The 15,686-nt window shown below is 37.8% G+C and overlaps 1 protein-coding gene across 2 annotated transcripts; it reads left to right on the top strand.

The window, feature by feature from the left end:
* Nucleotides 1–290: 290 nt before the first annotated feature.
* eloal (elongin A, like) lies at nt 291–14,518 on the top strand. 2 transcript variants are annotated; one of them, XM_048205919.1, is made up of 11 exons: nt 291–754; nt 3,280–3,336; nt 3,441–3,553; nt 3,639–4,293; nt 6,056–6,158; nt 6,238–6,399; nt 6,480–6,577; nt 7,995–8,175; nt 12,456–12,579; nt 12,696–12,799; nt 13,391–14,518. In XM_048205919.1, exons 1-11 carry the CDS (start codon nt 683–685, stop codon nt 13,450–13,452), a joined length of 1,731 nt encoding a protein of 576 aa, XP_048061876.1. In that variant the 5' UTR covers nt 291–682; the 3' UTR covers nt 13,453–14,518. The 2 variants fall into 2 exon arrangements, with proteins under 2 accessions (XP_048061876.1, XP_048061877.1); XM_048205920.1 differs by lacking the exon at nt 291–754 and adding an exon at nt 768–1,044.
* Nucleotides 14,519–15,686: the final 1,168 nt, after the last annotated feature.

Genomic DNA, 15,686 nt, shown 5'->3' with positions numbered 1-15,686 from the left:
AAATGTGTTTCTTTAGCTTTATTGGACATTCAGTATTTTCCTGGTAAAAGCCATGCCCTTTTCCAATCTATATCTTCTACCAAAGATCTCCAGTAGAACTTTCCTCTTGGAGAAATTTGTTTTTCTTGAATTGAAAGATCTGGCATGGTACTGCTTGTCCAAAAGATCAATTCCATCCAAGAGCAAAGTAGATTGTATTGTGACTATTCTCCTTGGATTATAAAGGGAGTGGCTTTTAACAAGATGAATCAACCCAGGTGAGATTATTGCTTTAACCACTGTAAGCTCTTTTGGAGGAATCAGGAATTTGAGCTATAGGGTTTCAGTATAGGCATTTAGTAGTCTAACCGCGTGACTGACGCGACGCAACAGACGCATGTGCAGCTACACACACCAACAATTAATTGCAATCAGTAGGAAATGTGTTTGTTTTTTCAGTGCACCGCAAGTTTGATCAAAGCTGTAAATAATCGAGTACATTCAGTGTGATTGTTTGAGTGTTTTCTGCGAATCCGACGGGTCTTTATTTGTTTGTGAAAAAAAGCTTGTGCGTGGGTTCTAGAGGACTTTCCAACAAGGTGAAGCACATCCACTCTTTTATCGTCTCCGCCCATATAAAGGTGACGAAAAAATATGGCGAGACTTTTAATAAGTGCAGGTAAGGCGCACGTGAGGAGGAGACATGGCCGAAGCTGATGTGAAAAAGGTTTTGCAGTTAAAGCATCAGCTGAAAGAATCCTGTGAAGGACACACGGTAGGATTCTGTCTGTCGCTGATGTTCAGCTGAGATGATTTGCTCGAATAATGCAAACAGGCTGAGAGATAAAGCCGCCGGGGCAAGTTGGCACAAGGGCTTTACCTCTAACTGCAAGCTTTTAAGTCAATCACCTTATTAAGGCTCTTAAACTAAGACTTTTTGTGAATTCAGTCTTCCAGATAAAACTTCTAATATCAGCATATGTTTTTGATATCTGTTGGATAGCAGGTGAGCACAATACAACCAAACTGGGATACATTTAAACAACAGTCAGCTGTATAATGAAGGTGATTTTTTTTTTTTTGTTCTCAGGACATGAATATATGTTCATATGTGAGGTCTGCTCTTGTGTGGTACCTTTTACCTTTTTTGTTTAAATTTTCACAGAAAAAACATAATATGTGACCCTGGACCACAAAACCAGTCATAAGGGTCAGTTTTTTTGAAATTGAGATTTATGCATCATATGAAAGCTGAATAAATAAGCTTTCCATTGATGTATGGTTTGAATCTGAGGGTGCAAAAAAATCAAAATATTGAGAAAATTGCCTTTAAAGTTGTCCAAATGAAGTCCTTGGCAATGCATATCCACTCACAAAAATGGTAGGACATTTAAAAAAATATATTCATGGAACATGATCTTTACTTAATATCCTAATGCTTTTTGCAATAAAAGAAAAAAAAAATAATTTTGACCCATAAAATGTATTGTTGGCTATTGCTACAGATATACCCATGTGACTTATGACTGGTTTTGTGGTCCAGGGTCACATATCAGTAATGCAAGTATGTCAACTAGCCCCGGTCTGCTTAAGCCTGAAGTTTGTTTAATTATTGTCAACCATGAGTTCACTCAACATTGCTTTAATGTCTCTGCAGTGTTCATTTGAATTTAGTTCATTTCTATAGTCCATATGTCTTTGTGGTCCCCTTTTTGTAAGGCTGTTGGTTTACGAAAAAGATCTATTTGCATAGAAATGGTAATGAAACAGCAAAAAGTAATGGTGACTGTGAATGGAAGCGGTCAGCAGCTGTTGACGGGACAGAGGGAGGTGTTTGAGAGAGGGTCTTTCTAAAAATAATTCTGCAGTTGTCTCGGTCATGTTGACTGTTTGTCAGTTTGGGCAGTGTGGTTCTGCTTATTTTGTTTAAACGACTCTCCATGTAACATGTTGGTGACTTCTGTAGTGCATCATTAAAGTACTATTTTGTTTACTGTGATTACTGAGAGTTCATCAACCCCTCTGTTGCACATGCGCAGTATCTTGTATTTTACACCCGTGGGTGTTATTGCATCGGCCATTTATAGTACCTTGGCTAAGGTTTCTCCATACATAGCAGAGCACTCGTCAGCAATTTCAGATTTTAAGACCGCCATGTGGAAATGGGTGGGACAACTTTTACCATTTATAGAATTAATTTCTGTTTGATTGATCGAGTAACATCATTTAAGACCTGTTCAGTGTCACATGATCCTGCAGAAAGCATTCTAATGTGCTGATTTGATGCTTGAGAAACATTTCCGATTATCAATGTTGAATTTTTTTTCAGGATTCTTTGAATAGAAAGTTCAAATAAACAGAATTTTTGAAATGGAAAGATTTTGTAACATTATACACTACTGTTCAAAAGTTTGGACAGTAAGATTTATTTTCTCTCTCTTTTTAAAAGAAATTAATACTTTTATTCAGCAAGGATGCATTAAATTAATCACAAGTGACAGTAAAGACATTTGTTACAAAAGCTTTTGATTCCAGATAAATGCTGTTCTTTCAAACTTTCTATTCATCAAAGAATCACTTTTTTTGCACAACTGTTGATGATAATCAGAAATGTTTCTTGAGCAGCAAATCAGCATATTAGAATGATTTCTGAAGGATCATGTGACACTGAAGACTGGAGTAATGATGCTTTGATCTCAGGAATAAATTACACTTTACTATATATTCAAATAGAAAACAGCTATTTTAAACATTAATAATATTTCACTGTTTTACTGTATTTTTGATCAAATAAATGCAGTCTTGGTGAGCAGAAGAAACTTCTTTCAAAAACATTAGAAAAATCTTACTGATCTAAAACTGTTGAGCATTAGTGTATATAAACATTGACAAACATGTTATAATATTCACAGCATATGGAGTATATCAGAATGTTTGAAATGTCATTTAATTCATATGCATGTCTTTAATTAACTTTCATTTTGTGGACCGTGGAGGAAGAACACTTCATTTCCCAGAGTGCTCTAATTTACTTGGTGTACAAAATGGAGCCAAACAATATAAAGCAGATTTGCAAGATGGTAATCTTAACCAGAATTACCAAGAAGTTTTGTTCTTGCCAATTTTGTTGAAACAACTGCTACCACACCAACATTAAATCGAGCTTGGATGATCACATCTGCTTGTTTTGGAATTGAAATCCCAACTCATGAACCGAGAAAGAGGCAAAGTTTTGCCCAAAACTGGTAACAAGTAATTTAATGCTTTGGCTTGGATTGTTTGATTTTCCTATTGTTTCAGCTGCTGAAAATCTTGAAGAAACTTGAAGCATTGGACATTACACTTGAAATCCTCTCTGTAAGAGATTCATGTATTTTTATTATTAAATATCATATTTTAAAAAAGTTATTTTCCTCTTGTAACTGTTTTGATAAGCTTTTGTGAACCTTCAATGTTTGTAGGAAACTGGAATTGGAAAAGTCGTCAACTCCTTTCGGAAGCATGATGAAGCAGGAAAGGTGGCAAAAATATTGGTGAATCGATGGAAAACGCTTGTTCCAAAAGACTCTTTAAGGTCTTACAAATCTGTAATCACCCCATTTTATTTGAGTGTGATGTTTTCCATGTGGCATGTTATGCTCGTTTTGTTTTTCTTGCAGTTCGAGAGGAAAGCCTGATGACGGCCTGACCCAGAATGAACCGCTTCATGGAGAAGTTCAAGAGAGGAGCAAACGGGAGAACGGCCATCTGTCAGAGAATACCAATTCAAAAAAGAAGCCAAAAATGGAGAATTCCAGTGCTGAAAAGAAAATCTCTCATAATGTTGACAATAAATGCAAAATCAAGCCCAGTAAATCCAAATTCTACTTGAATGATGAAAAAAAGGATGAGCCAAAAAGAGATTCAGGTGTGAATCATGACTCTTGGACTCACGGTTCAGGCAAGGAAAAGACCAGCGCTGCGCATAAAAAGCTTTCTGGTATTAAAAATCAGCAGAATGCCAAACTTGAAAAATCTATGAAAGCAACTCAAATGCAGAAAGAGAAGAGTGGAGACGCATGCAAGAAAGAAAAGCTGGAGAAAGCCAAAGACAAATTGGTAGTGATGGAGAGTGAGAAACCGATAGAGGAAGGCTTTGAAATGCCCTCCATGTCCTTTGAAGCCTACCTGAGCTATGACCTCGAGCCCCCCAAACGCAAAAAATGCTTCAGCGTTACTAAAAGTCCAAAAAAGAGATTTAAAACGGCACACAAAGAGAACTGTGTGTCTCTTGTGAAGGCGAGCAAGGCTGTGGCAGAAGAACCAATGACAATGGTACTACAAAAAAGCCTTTTGTTTTTCTCCAGTCTTTTAAAAGTATATTTATCTCAAACAGCCTATACACCGATCAGGCATAACATTATGACCTCCTTCCAAATATTGTTTTGGTCCCTCTTTTGCTGCCACAACAGCCCTGACCCGTCGAGGCATGGACTCCTCTAGACCCCTGAAGGTGTGCTGTGGTATCTGACACCAAGATGTTAGCAGCAGATCCTTTAAGTCCTGTAAGTTGTGAGGTGGAGCCTCCATGTTTGTTGTTTGTTCAGCACATCCCACAGATGCTCCATTGGATTGAGATCTGGGGGATTTGGAGGCCAAGTCAACACCTCAAACTCGTTGTTGTGCTCCTCAAACCATTCCTGAACCATTTCTGCTTTGTGTCAGGAGCATTATCCTGCTGAAAGAGGCCACAGCCACCAGGGAATATCGTTTCCATGAAAGGGTGTACATGGTCTGCAACAATGCTTAGGTAGGTGGTACGTGTCAAAGTAACATCCACATGGATGGCAGGACCCAAGGTTTCCCAGCAGAACATTGCCCAAAGCATCACACTGCCTCCTCCGGCTTGCCTTCTTCCCATAGTGCATCCTGGTGCCATGTGTTCCCCAGGTAAGAGACGCACACGCACCCGGCCATCCACGTGATGTAAAAGAAAACGTGATTCTTCAGACCAGGCCACCTTCTTCCATTGCTCCGTGGTCCAGTTCTGATGCTCACGTGTCCACTGTTGGCTCTTTCGGCGGTGGACAGGGGTCAGCATGGCACCCTGACTGGTCTGCAGCTCCATACGCAACAAACTGTGATGCTCTGTGTATTCTGACACCTTTCTATCAGAACCAGCATTAACTTCTTGAGCAGTTTGAGCTACAGGAGCTCGTCTGTTGGATCGGACCACACGGGCCAGCCATCAATGAGTCTTGGTCGTCCATGACCCTGTCTCCGGTTCACCACTGTTCCTTCCTTGGAGCACTTTTGATAGATACTGACCACTGCAGACCGGGAACACCCCACAAGAGCTGCAGTTTTGGAGATGCTCTGACTAGCCATCACAATTTGGTCCTTGTCAAACTCGCTCAAATCCTTACGCTTGCCCATTTTTCCTGCTTCTAACACATCAACTTTGAGGACAAAATGTTCACTTGCTGCCTAATATATCCACCCACTAACAGGTGCCGTGATGAAGAGATAATCAGTGTTGTTCACTTCACCTGTCAGTGCTCAGAATGTCATGCCTGATCGTGTGTATGTGTGTATATGCATGTTTGTATTTCCACAGCATGAAGGTAAGATCTTACGGAATGAATCGCTCGTTAGTTATGACATCTGATTCACACATTATAATGCTCATGATAACTTTTGTTAACTCTACAGTAAGTAAATCCACTTCTCCAGCTAATTACTGTTTGGCAGTGATGCTGCAAAAACAGAAGTTCAAACACAGTTCAAAAACAATCTGTGTGCTTATTTCTCTGGTGCATAAAAGCTTTAATTAAAGTGTTGCTAAATTTACTTCAGAACCCATATGATTTTCTTTAGCCCTTATTCACTCTGTTGTATCTTTTAGATCAAGTCTCATTGGATCAGTTTGCGAGACACACAATAACCAGTGATGTTGTTGATATCAAACCTGACACAATGCACCTATATGTTACTAAATTTGTTCTGAGAGATCTGGAGATTTATAGCCCCAGTCCACATTGTCATACAGGTTAAAAATGATTTGGTATCTTTGAGTGAACTCTCCCTTTAACTCCAGGTTCCTGAGCGGTCCGTGATGGACTTGTTAAACGTTCCTTTACCAACAAGTTTCCCTGAATGTGAGGACGTTTCTCAGTATCAGTACTTCAGTGAAAAGAAAGGTGAGTCATGTACTGAGCATTTTCATTTTATAGCTTGATGTTGCCATAATAGATTATTTTGTTCATTATGCATGTCTAGCTGATAGAAAGATCACTGATGACTGTGAAGAGGCTCCAGTTTTCATTGGACAGAGGCTGAAGAATAAGATGCAGGTGTACTCCGGCAGTAAGATGACGTATCTGCCCTCTATGATGACGCTGTACCAGCAGTGCATCCGAGCGCTGCAGAACAACATCGACTGTACGTTACCTGACGTTATGATCTTGATGTTTGCACGAGGTGAGTCGAGTTTGGTTTTAAAGACGCTGGCTGTTTCGCAGCTCTCTATGAGATCGGAGGGGTGCCGTTTGAAATACTGGAGCCGGTGCTGGAGCGCTGCACGCCTGAGCAGCTTCTGCGGATCGAGGAGTATAATCCTGTAAGAAGTCAACTGTTGTCTTTCACAGTGAGAATGATGGAAACTGTGTGTGCGATAACTTATGTTTATTACGATTTCAATGTTTTAGAATAATAGTGAAGTCATCAAATCTATGACATAACAGCAATGAAAGTGTGTGAATTACATAATGACAAATTTAACTTGCTTTTTTTTTTTGCCGTAATTTATCCTTTTTTCTAATTTTGTAAAAAAAAATGTGTAAGCACAGTTTTTCTACAAAATTGCAAGCATAAGTGTTCGCATTTAGTTCAATAAGATCATAATAAATAAATTTACACTCGCAATCATGCTTTTGGAGGCAACTTTTTTTTTTTTTTATTACGATTTCCACTTTTTTTGCATTCAAGCTGTCAGTCCAAATCTGATCATATTTAGCAAGTGTGAATGGCCAAAAAATAAATCGCATGAAATGCGATTTATAAATCCATTTTGAGCTACATTCATAAGTGGTTTGAAATCCTATTCAAATCACATTTCTCACATGTGCAATTGTCAAGTAGGGGTCGTAGTTGAAACGTGATTCGTACGGACCAGGCACCACAGTTCGAAACGCACGTGATTATTGACAAAGTTTAATCATCATGGAGTGAACGTTTATCATTTGCACGTGTTTTTAGTCCTGTCAGTTTAAACATTCAAGTGATTTTAAACCATTTGAGCACACGAATGATGCGAAAGAACTCAATTCGATACTCGCACTCTGTTTTCTGTGCCCACACAGAGCCGCAAACACCGAATTTAATTTTCTTCCGTGTCTATCTGCGCTTAAATGGACACGCATGCAAAATTACGTCAAAATGCCCGTCTCAGCGAGTATCCTCATAATCGCTTAGTCGTTTACGGCTTCATGAATGTAAACAATTGAGCAAGAATAATGTGTATTGTATATTTGATCCGTGCATTAGCTCTTAAAGTGACAGCAGCCTAATATTCCTGCTGCTGTCTGTCATTAATGTTAATCAAAAACAAAATACAAAATCACATTTGTAGCTTTAACAAAGATTAAAGATCATTTTCTATGCAGATTCACTCCCCTACAAAATCACCCCAAACATTCTAGAATTATTAATTCTTTCCAAATAGAACTATTCTTCTGGTGAAATGCTTTTCATATTGTAATATACATCACAGAAAAACAAAATATCGCAATGTCATTTTTTTTTTTCTTATACATTGTTGGTCCAATTCATCCATTTTTTTTTTTTTTTTTTTTTTTTTTTTTTTTTTTTTTTTTTCCATTTTGTAAAGAAAAATGTGTGTAGGCACAATTTGTCTACAAAACAAATTGCAAGCATAAGTGTAAGCCTTGATTTCAAAAAGATCATGAGAAATATACATTTATTTGTGACTGGTATATCTTACAAATAGATTAACAGTATAGTTATGTTGGACGCAGGTGTACATCGGAGTGACGGACCACCTGTGGGAGAGACACTGTCAGAAAGACTTCAGGAACGCCCGGCTGGAGGAGTACGAGTCCTGGAGAGAGATGTACCTGCGCTTGTCCGAGGAGAGAGAGAGGAAACTGAAGCGGCTCACCAAGAGCATCGTCTCTGCTCACTCCGGGAAGCCCAAAGGTAGTTGCGTTTGCGTTGTGCTCTGCATTTTCACGTTATTCCTGGTTTCTTCCCCACACATGTTAATAAAGCAGCCCTGGACAGTGTTGTGCATGCTGTATATATTAAATTAATAACGATCATGCTGCCCAGTACTAACTTGTAGTACAGCTGATCTGTGTTGCTCCCTCCTACTGTAGATTGTCAGCTGATGTCTATCTAATTCAGTCCTTACAGACAGACATTCTCTGACTGTTGGGAGATCAGTTGTAGTGTAATCTGTAAGCCTTCTCTTTAAGTGTTTCTCCAGAGCGGGAGCTTGATGGCTCATAAATGCAGTTGTCCTCTGTGGTAACATGGCTCTGACCATCTGTCTGCTCGGACTATGAATAGACTTGAAGAGCAACTGTGACTGTGGTTAGTGGCAAAACCCAGAGTGGATAGATACTGGAGCTGTACGATTAATCGCTGAAAGATCTCAATCTTATTCTTATATGACAGCGATTTGGCTCTGTCTATTAAACCTTTGACAAGTCTGAGCACAGAGAACATTCAGAGCAGTTGTCATGTATAGTTATGTAACAGCTGGCGTTTGTTGCATTGTTGCACCAGTAGGTGGTGACAAGTGACTGTTAAAAATGTATTTGTCATTGAATCATTCATTCAAGAGATTCGTTCAAAAACATTTTTTTTTTTTTTTTTTTTTTTTAATGCCCTTCCCTTGCTAAGTTCCCTCAGTCTCGTTGACTCGGATGTACGTCATTACTTGCGTTGCACGAGTGCCCACTACTGGCAGAACCCTTGCAATGGGCTGTACTGGAACGTCCTAAACCCTTGATCACTGGGAATCCACTTTGGAGTTTATTTATTATTTACATTTTTATTTCCCTTATGAAACTGTTTAATGCAGCATTCTATATGAATATAGGTGTGTTGGGGTTGTTTTAGGGGAAAAAAAGCAGGGATTCCCCCGAGGGGAAGTGCTTAGGGAAGTTTGTGAGTGCGTGTCTAAACGTGGAGTGGAACGCAGCCCAGTAATGAACTCAAAATTCATTTAAAGGCACAATATGTAAGATTTTTAGAAAAATATATTTAAAAACCACTAGAACGGTGTTAATTATTTTGTTGACTTGTGTACTTGCATTATCCCAAATGTTTCAGAGAATGTTTAAATCCAGAGAAATAAGCAACTTGTGCCAGGACAAAGACCATGTCCGTGCGTCGCCTATCAATGACATCATATCCGCCTTACCCTAGATTTCCTAGATTATTTTGTAGAAACCAGGGAAACACTAAAGACGCTATAATATATTGTTTTTTTTAGACAGGTGAGCAACTCTTTGGATACATTCATCGACAGAAAACTACTCTTGTTATATAGCTCAACACAGTAAGTCGTATTGTTTGAATCTCATTTTCTTGATTTACCATGAGTACCATGTTTACCATGGTTAATATCTTACTGCAGTGTGCAACAAGTGTCTCACAGCAGCTGTCGAGTGAACACACAAAGTAACATTATAACAACTTTCACACACAAATGTGACTAATATGATAAACAGTGCTGCGTTACCCCACATACGCTTGACTGGATGAAGCAGAAGCGGCAACTGTGACATAATAAAAGTTCTGCTGCTCTCAAGGCGTGTGTCGCACTCGTCTCTCATTATCAATCACTTCAGCGGTCTCATTCAGATCTCACAGCACTCGTCCTGCTTTGCTTCATACTACAGTAACGTTAATAATCTCATCCATGAACATGCCCGACTCCTGTCAAACTATTTTCCACTGGCTGTGAGGTGAAGATGACAACTCCCAAGATTAATCAAGCTACGCCTTTGTTTTGAATAAGTGACCTCTAGTGGCGAAATGTACATATTGTGCCTTTTTAAATTAATTTAATATTTGTTTAATAGACTACAGACTACAGCAATAAACATGTTGTCAGGACCTCTAGTAGATATTATTTTGTTTGTCTATTCAGAATTGTGGGAGAATCATGATCTCTATTTTAAACAACAACAAAAAAAATTGTGATTGTCAATTTTTCCAGAATCGTGCAGCACCTCTGATAGGTGAGTCATTCTACGAAACGGGTGCCATTTCCAGTTTGCATTTTTCAAAATTTTCATTATGAACAAACTTTTTTTAAAACAAACCTACAAATTCAAAGATAGGTTAATCCTCCAAAAAACATATTTTCCCACCTCAGGCACAAAATCTTTATTAATATTATCTTTTTTTTTTTTTTTCAGAAGGAAGCCATTCTTGTACCACCCCGTCACGGACAATATGTATGCCATTGGAGTAGTAAAACAAGAAATAGATTTTTAAAATCTAATGTTTTCCTAATAGAAAAATGTCCCTTTTTTGGAAACCATCAATAGAAAGTCTGTAATTTAATGTTTTTTTTTTTTTTTTTTTTTTTAGATTTTTAATCTTGAAACATGAATTTGACCCTTCAATGGCCTCATTGTTTGTACTGAAAAATGAATTTACTTAAATACAAATAAAGTTACATTCATCTGATCAGTCCACACAACAAGAACATCATTCAACATTAATTTATGTAATATTTCATTTTCTTTCCATAAACCTTTAACAAAATGACCCTGTGACGGGGTGGTAAATGTGACGGGTGGTATGGACAAAGTGTTTCTCTATATGATCTGATGGTTTTAAACTTTAAAAACTGGGGGAGGGAGACATTCAAATTGAGTAAAAAGTGTGTGAGTGATATAGTGAGTGAGTGAATGAGTGAATTAATGAACCAAACAGTGTTGCCAAGTCTGCGTTTTTCCTGCGAAATTGGGCTAGGCTACTTTAACACTGTTGCCGCAGGTTGTTTTTCATGTCCACAGGTTGAAGCGAGCCCAAATAACATGATATTTAGCCTTTGGAATGCACATTTTACCAAGGGAACCCTGCCAAAAAAAAAAGTTTTACCCCCAAGAACGTGATTTTTATCAGGGACATTTTGGGATGAAATTTACCACCCCGTCACAAAAACATGACGGGGTGGTAAATTTCATCCCAAAATGTCTGCAAATCTCCCATGTGGTCAAGTTTCTCAACTAGCATACATGCATTCAATCTGAAATATAATTATCTTTGTATTAATGTAAAAAAAAAAAAAAAAAAAAAGTTTTCCCTATCTATTTTGCGTGACAGGCAGGGCCCGTCAAGCTTAAACTTACCACCCCAACATGAAAAAGCAACAAATAAACAATGTAAAAAAATTGTACATAGTTGCCTGCTTTTGTTCTTGGTGGCTATAAGGCTCAAATGATGTCACTTAGGCTTTGTGATGTCATTTAAAGGAACAGAGCATTATTTATAGATAAGACAAGTTAGTGTGACGGGGTGGTGAGTCAAACTGAGGGACATGCACAAATCATAAAATATTTACAAAAAAAAATAAGGTTTATTGTGAATAAATGTATTTTGTGTAAATAAGGACACGCATATAATCCTGAAAATAGTATATGTTTGAAAAAAATACATAACTTATTTGGTGATATTTTAGATGCAAATGTCATGTTGGTTAACACGGACATGTGAAATTGGCTATGTAATAATGAAAAATGATTAAAAATAGTATGTTAATCTTCAAAAAAAAAAAAAATTTGATCATATATCATGTCAAAAAGAACACTTGAATTAATAACTTTAAGCTTTGGAAACAGACTTTGGGACATATTTTGTACCCGTTTCGTAGAATGACCCAGATACTGTTTAATTCTAATGCCTTCAAACTTTCTTTTGCAATCTGTGTTAAACAAAAAGGGCTGTTTGACTCCTTTTATTCTTTGCACAATCTTCTAAATGATTTTTTGTTTTTTTTGTTTTACCATATATGGGATCACAGCAGCCATCTTGCAATTGCAATAAATGAAATTGAGACTGCTGTGAATTCACATGGATTTCAGTTCTGTATGGAAGCTTGGTTCTGCCATCTGGATAAAACATAAAAAGGGTAATTGCAACTTTTTTTTTTTTTGTCTCACAATTCTGACTTTTTTCCTCGGAATTGTGAATTCGCAATCACGAGTAGAGAATAAAGTCTAAATTGCAAGATAAAACGTCACAGTTACCCTTTTTATTTTTTTTATCCCATGGTGGAACCACAGCTTTGCATCCTGTTTGCCACATAGTTCAAATTTAGGAAGTCAGCTGTAATTTAAAAGGCATTCTCAACTCCCTGACAGCATTATAACAGCTGTCACGCTCTGATAATGCGTGAAACTCTGCCGTTGATGTCTGATGTCACACTTGCTGTGTTTTGGGCTTTTGTTTCTCAGGAAGGCAGGTGAAAATGGCGTTTATTCACTCAGCTGCTAAGCCACCTAGAAATGTACGGATCCAGCAGGAGATTCACGGCACGGCCGGCCCCGTGACGCTCCCTCACCCGACAGACAGAGCCAGGTCAGTTCAGACCAGATCGAGGCTGGTGTAAAGGAAGGGTTTTCCCTTCCGCTAGTGTGATGCTCGTCACTGTGCAGATCAACAGCACTCAGAGTATCTCTGTCGCTCACCCACAGCAGTGCGAAGCCCAGTGAGAATCGGGGAAGATCCGGCTTCAGCGAGCCTTCCAAACCCTCCACCAACACCTCCAGCCAAGCTCAAGACCCCCGCAAGATTAAAAGTGAGTTTCACGTGGATCACAATTGCAGCAAAACATTTCAGCATTGATAATAATAAGAAACCATTATTAATAATTACGGACCAATAGTAGAGCATCAAATCATCATATTAGAATGATTTCTGAAGGATCATGTGACACAGAAGACTGGAGTAATGATGCTTTGATCACAGGAATAAATTATTTTAAACTGTAATAATATTAATATTATTACAGGTTTTACTGTATTTTTCAAATAAACTTTTTTTTTTTTTTTTTTTTTTTTTTTTTTCAATTTTTACTTTTTATTTTTCAAATAAATGCAGCCATGGTGAGCAGAAGAGACTTTTTTTTTTTTTTCTCAAAAATATGATTTTGAACTTTTGACCTGCAGTGTAATATAGCTCAAATCTGGTAGTTTATCTGGTTCACAGCTGGTAATGTGTGATAAAACTCTCATTCAAATCTATCAAACCTCTGTAACAACAAGTGTGACTTCAACTTCTCTTTACAGCCTTATTCAACATTAATAATTAACAGATTTTCATTTAAGGCACGTGTAGATGGAATACAGAGTTTATCAGTGGTTTGAGTGTTTGTCTTGTACGTTCACAGGAGTGGCGCCCATGATGGCGAAGTCCCTGAAGGCCTTTAAAAAGCAGCTTTGTCGCAGATGAATGCAGATGATATTGGATATACGTGAGATACACCGTCCCTGGCTGACCCTTATTGTCTAAATGGTTTAGAGAGATTTTTTTTTTTTTTGTTCAATGTTATTTGTAATTCCACAAATGCTTACAGGATTGATGAAATATGATCAACTTATTCGTATGAACAATAATTGCACTTTGAAATCAAACTGTCTTTGTATTGATTTTTTTCTATCATGACGGACACGAATTGAATTCTGAAATTAAAACTATAATAACCACAAAATCTACTTGCTCTGGTGCTTGTCAGTCTGAGTGTACAGTACAGTACAGTATATACTCGCACTGCATGTGTGCTGTTGACCCTCGTGTGTTTGTCTCCATCTAGTGGAAGTGGGCTGCAGTTTAACTTCACTTCTGAAATGGAGCAGCTGTTCTGAGGGTCACAGACAGCAGGGGAATGACACTTGCAAAATATAAAATGACCAAACTAAGCATATAATAATCATGCATACAGTAGTTGTGATAATAAGAAATGTGCACACCAAATATCTCAGTTGTTGTAGCCAAATGTATTCAAATCCTGCGTGTTTTTGTTTGTTTGTTTGTGCAAATTCATGTTGGTAATCTGATTATACTGATGCAGTATTTAGTCCAGTGTTTTGTAATCTGTTCGAATGGTTAAACACACTTTCTGCATGCACAAATATTGTGGAAAAAGCTACTGGTCCCAGATTTATGTAAAATCTGAATCCTGAAGCAAAACCGGTTGAGGCAACAGTTTGATTTAAAATATCTTATCTGTTGCAAAAGGGAAAACTGTCAACAAATGAGTGAATTAACTCTCTTTGAAATTTGAAGGACGTTTAAATATGCTTAATAAAAGTGTGTGTGTGTGTGTGTGTGTGTGTATACAGACAGAAAATGCAACACATTTAATCAGGAAATGTGGACTGGGTCATGCAGTAGATCACATGCAGTGGAAGCGCTTGTTATTTCATGTTATTTCATCTACATCACAACTGATCATGACTGTAGCCAAATAAATTTTTTCATATTTGAAAATAAATAAAATTTGAAGTACTCTGAATGACTAATTCTCTGAATGCTGTTATTTCCAAAACACAAGATTTGAACTTGTTTCAGTTCAAATTGGGTTTTTTTAGTAATACCTGGCAACACTTAAACTGACAGCATTAGCGACCTTTGCTGTTTCACCCATTTTGAAACTTGAAATGGGCCTTGTAACAGAAGGGCGCTCGAAAAAGAGCCCCGCCCACCGGCATCATGCCACACACACCACAGTCGGAAATTAACAGGGACTTGGGGCAAAAATGCCACCAAAATGAATAAAAATGCTTCCAAAAATCAAGATACGGTGCAAAAAGTCTCTGTATAAGTTCTTGTTTTTAATATTTATAAGCAATATCTCACGAGCAAAAGTGATGTTTTCCCGAATATCAGCAAATTGCAAATGTGATACTGATTTCATATAATAATTCAATAAATAAGTTAACAGGCTATTAGGTGACTTACATTTTAAACATAATATTGTCTGTTTTTCTGCAACAAAAATGGTTTCAAACAGTAAATCCATTGTGCATCTCCCAGCAACACATGCCCTGTCCAATACCCACACTTGTGGTCTTGGCCACTTGAGAGCGCGTGCACTCGACAGGAAGTGCGCAAGACTGTCCCATTGTGTCTTCTGTTAGTTACATAGCAACTACTGAAGAAGTTTATTTTAAAATGCAAAATATTGAAAATAATAATTAAAAAAAAACAAATCACTGTAAACACTTTTTCGTATCACTATGTGTGTGTCCCATCAAAGCTCTACACTTGCAGTCTTCACGCCCACTTGAACACTTGAGCCAAATGCAGGGAATACATCATGTAAGCAGACGAGTGGTCAAGTGCAAAGACTGCAAGTGTGGGCATCTGTTTCAGTTTCATTACTGAATGAATCCACGTTTTTTAATGAATCGTTCTAATGAATGACTCGATGACTCACTCAGTCACTTCTGAATAAATCAGCCGTTTTGAATGAATCGTTTGACTGAATGATTCAATGAGGGTAATCAAAAAAAGGCCCTCAGACAGCTAACAGGACACCACATTCACAATGAACATCATGATATTATCTGTAAGAAATGATGTCAATGCTATCAAACCAGTAGCATAATAACACTAGTACACCGATCTGTAGAACAAGTAGGTTACAGAATGAAAAATGCCAAAAATGCAAACACTGACCATGA

Source organism: Megalobrama amblycephala, linkage group LG10 (genome assembly GCF_018812025.1).
Source record: "Megalobrama amblycephala isolate DHTTF-2021 linkage group LG10, ASM1881202v1, whole genome shotgun sequence".
In the NCBI taxonomy this organism is placed as follows: Eukaryota; Metazoa; Chordata; class Actinopteri; order Cypriniformes; family Xenocyprididae; genus Megalobrama; species Megalobrama amblycephala.
The sequence above is the reverse complement of the archived record's forward strand: the minus strand, read 5'-3'. Positions and strand labels throughout refer to the sequence as shown.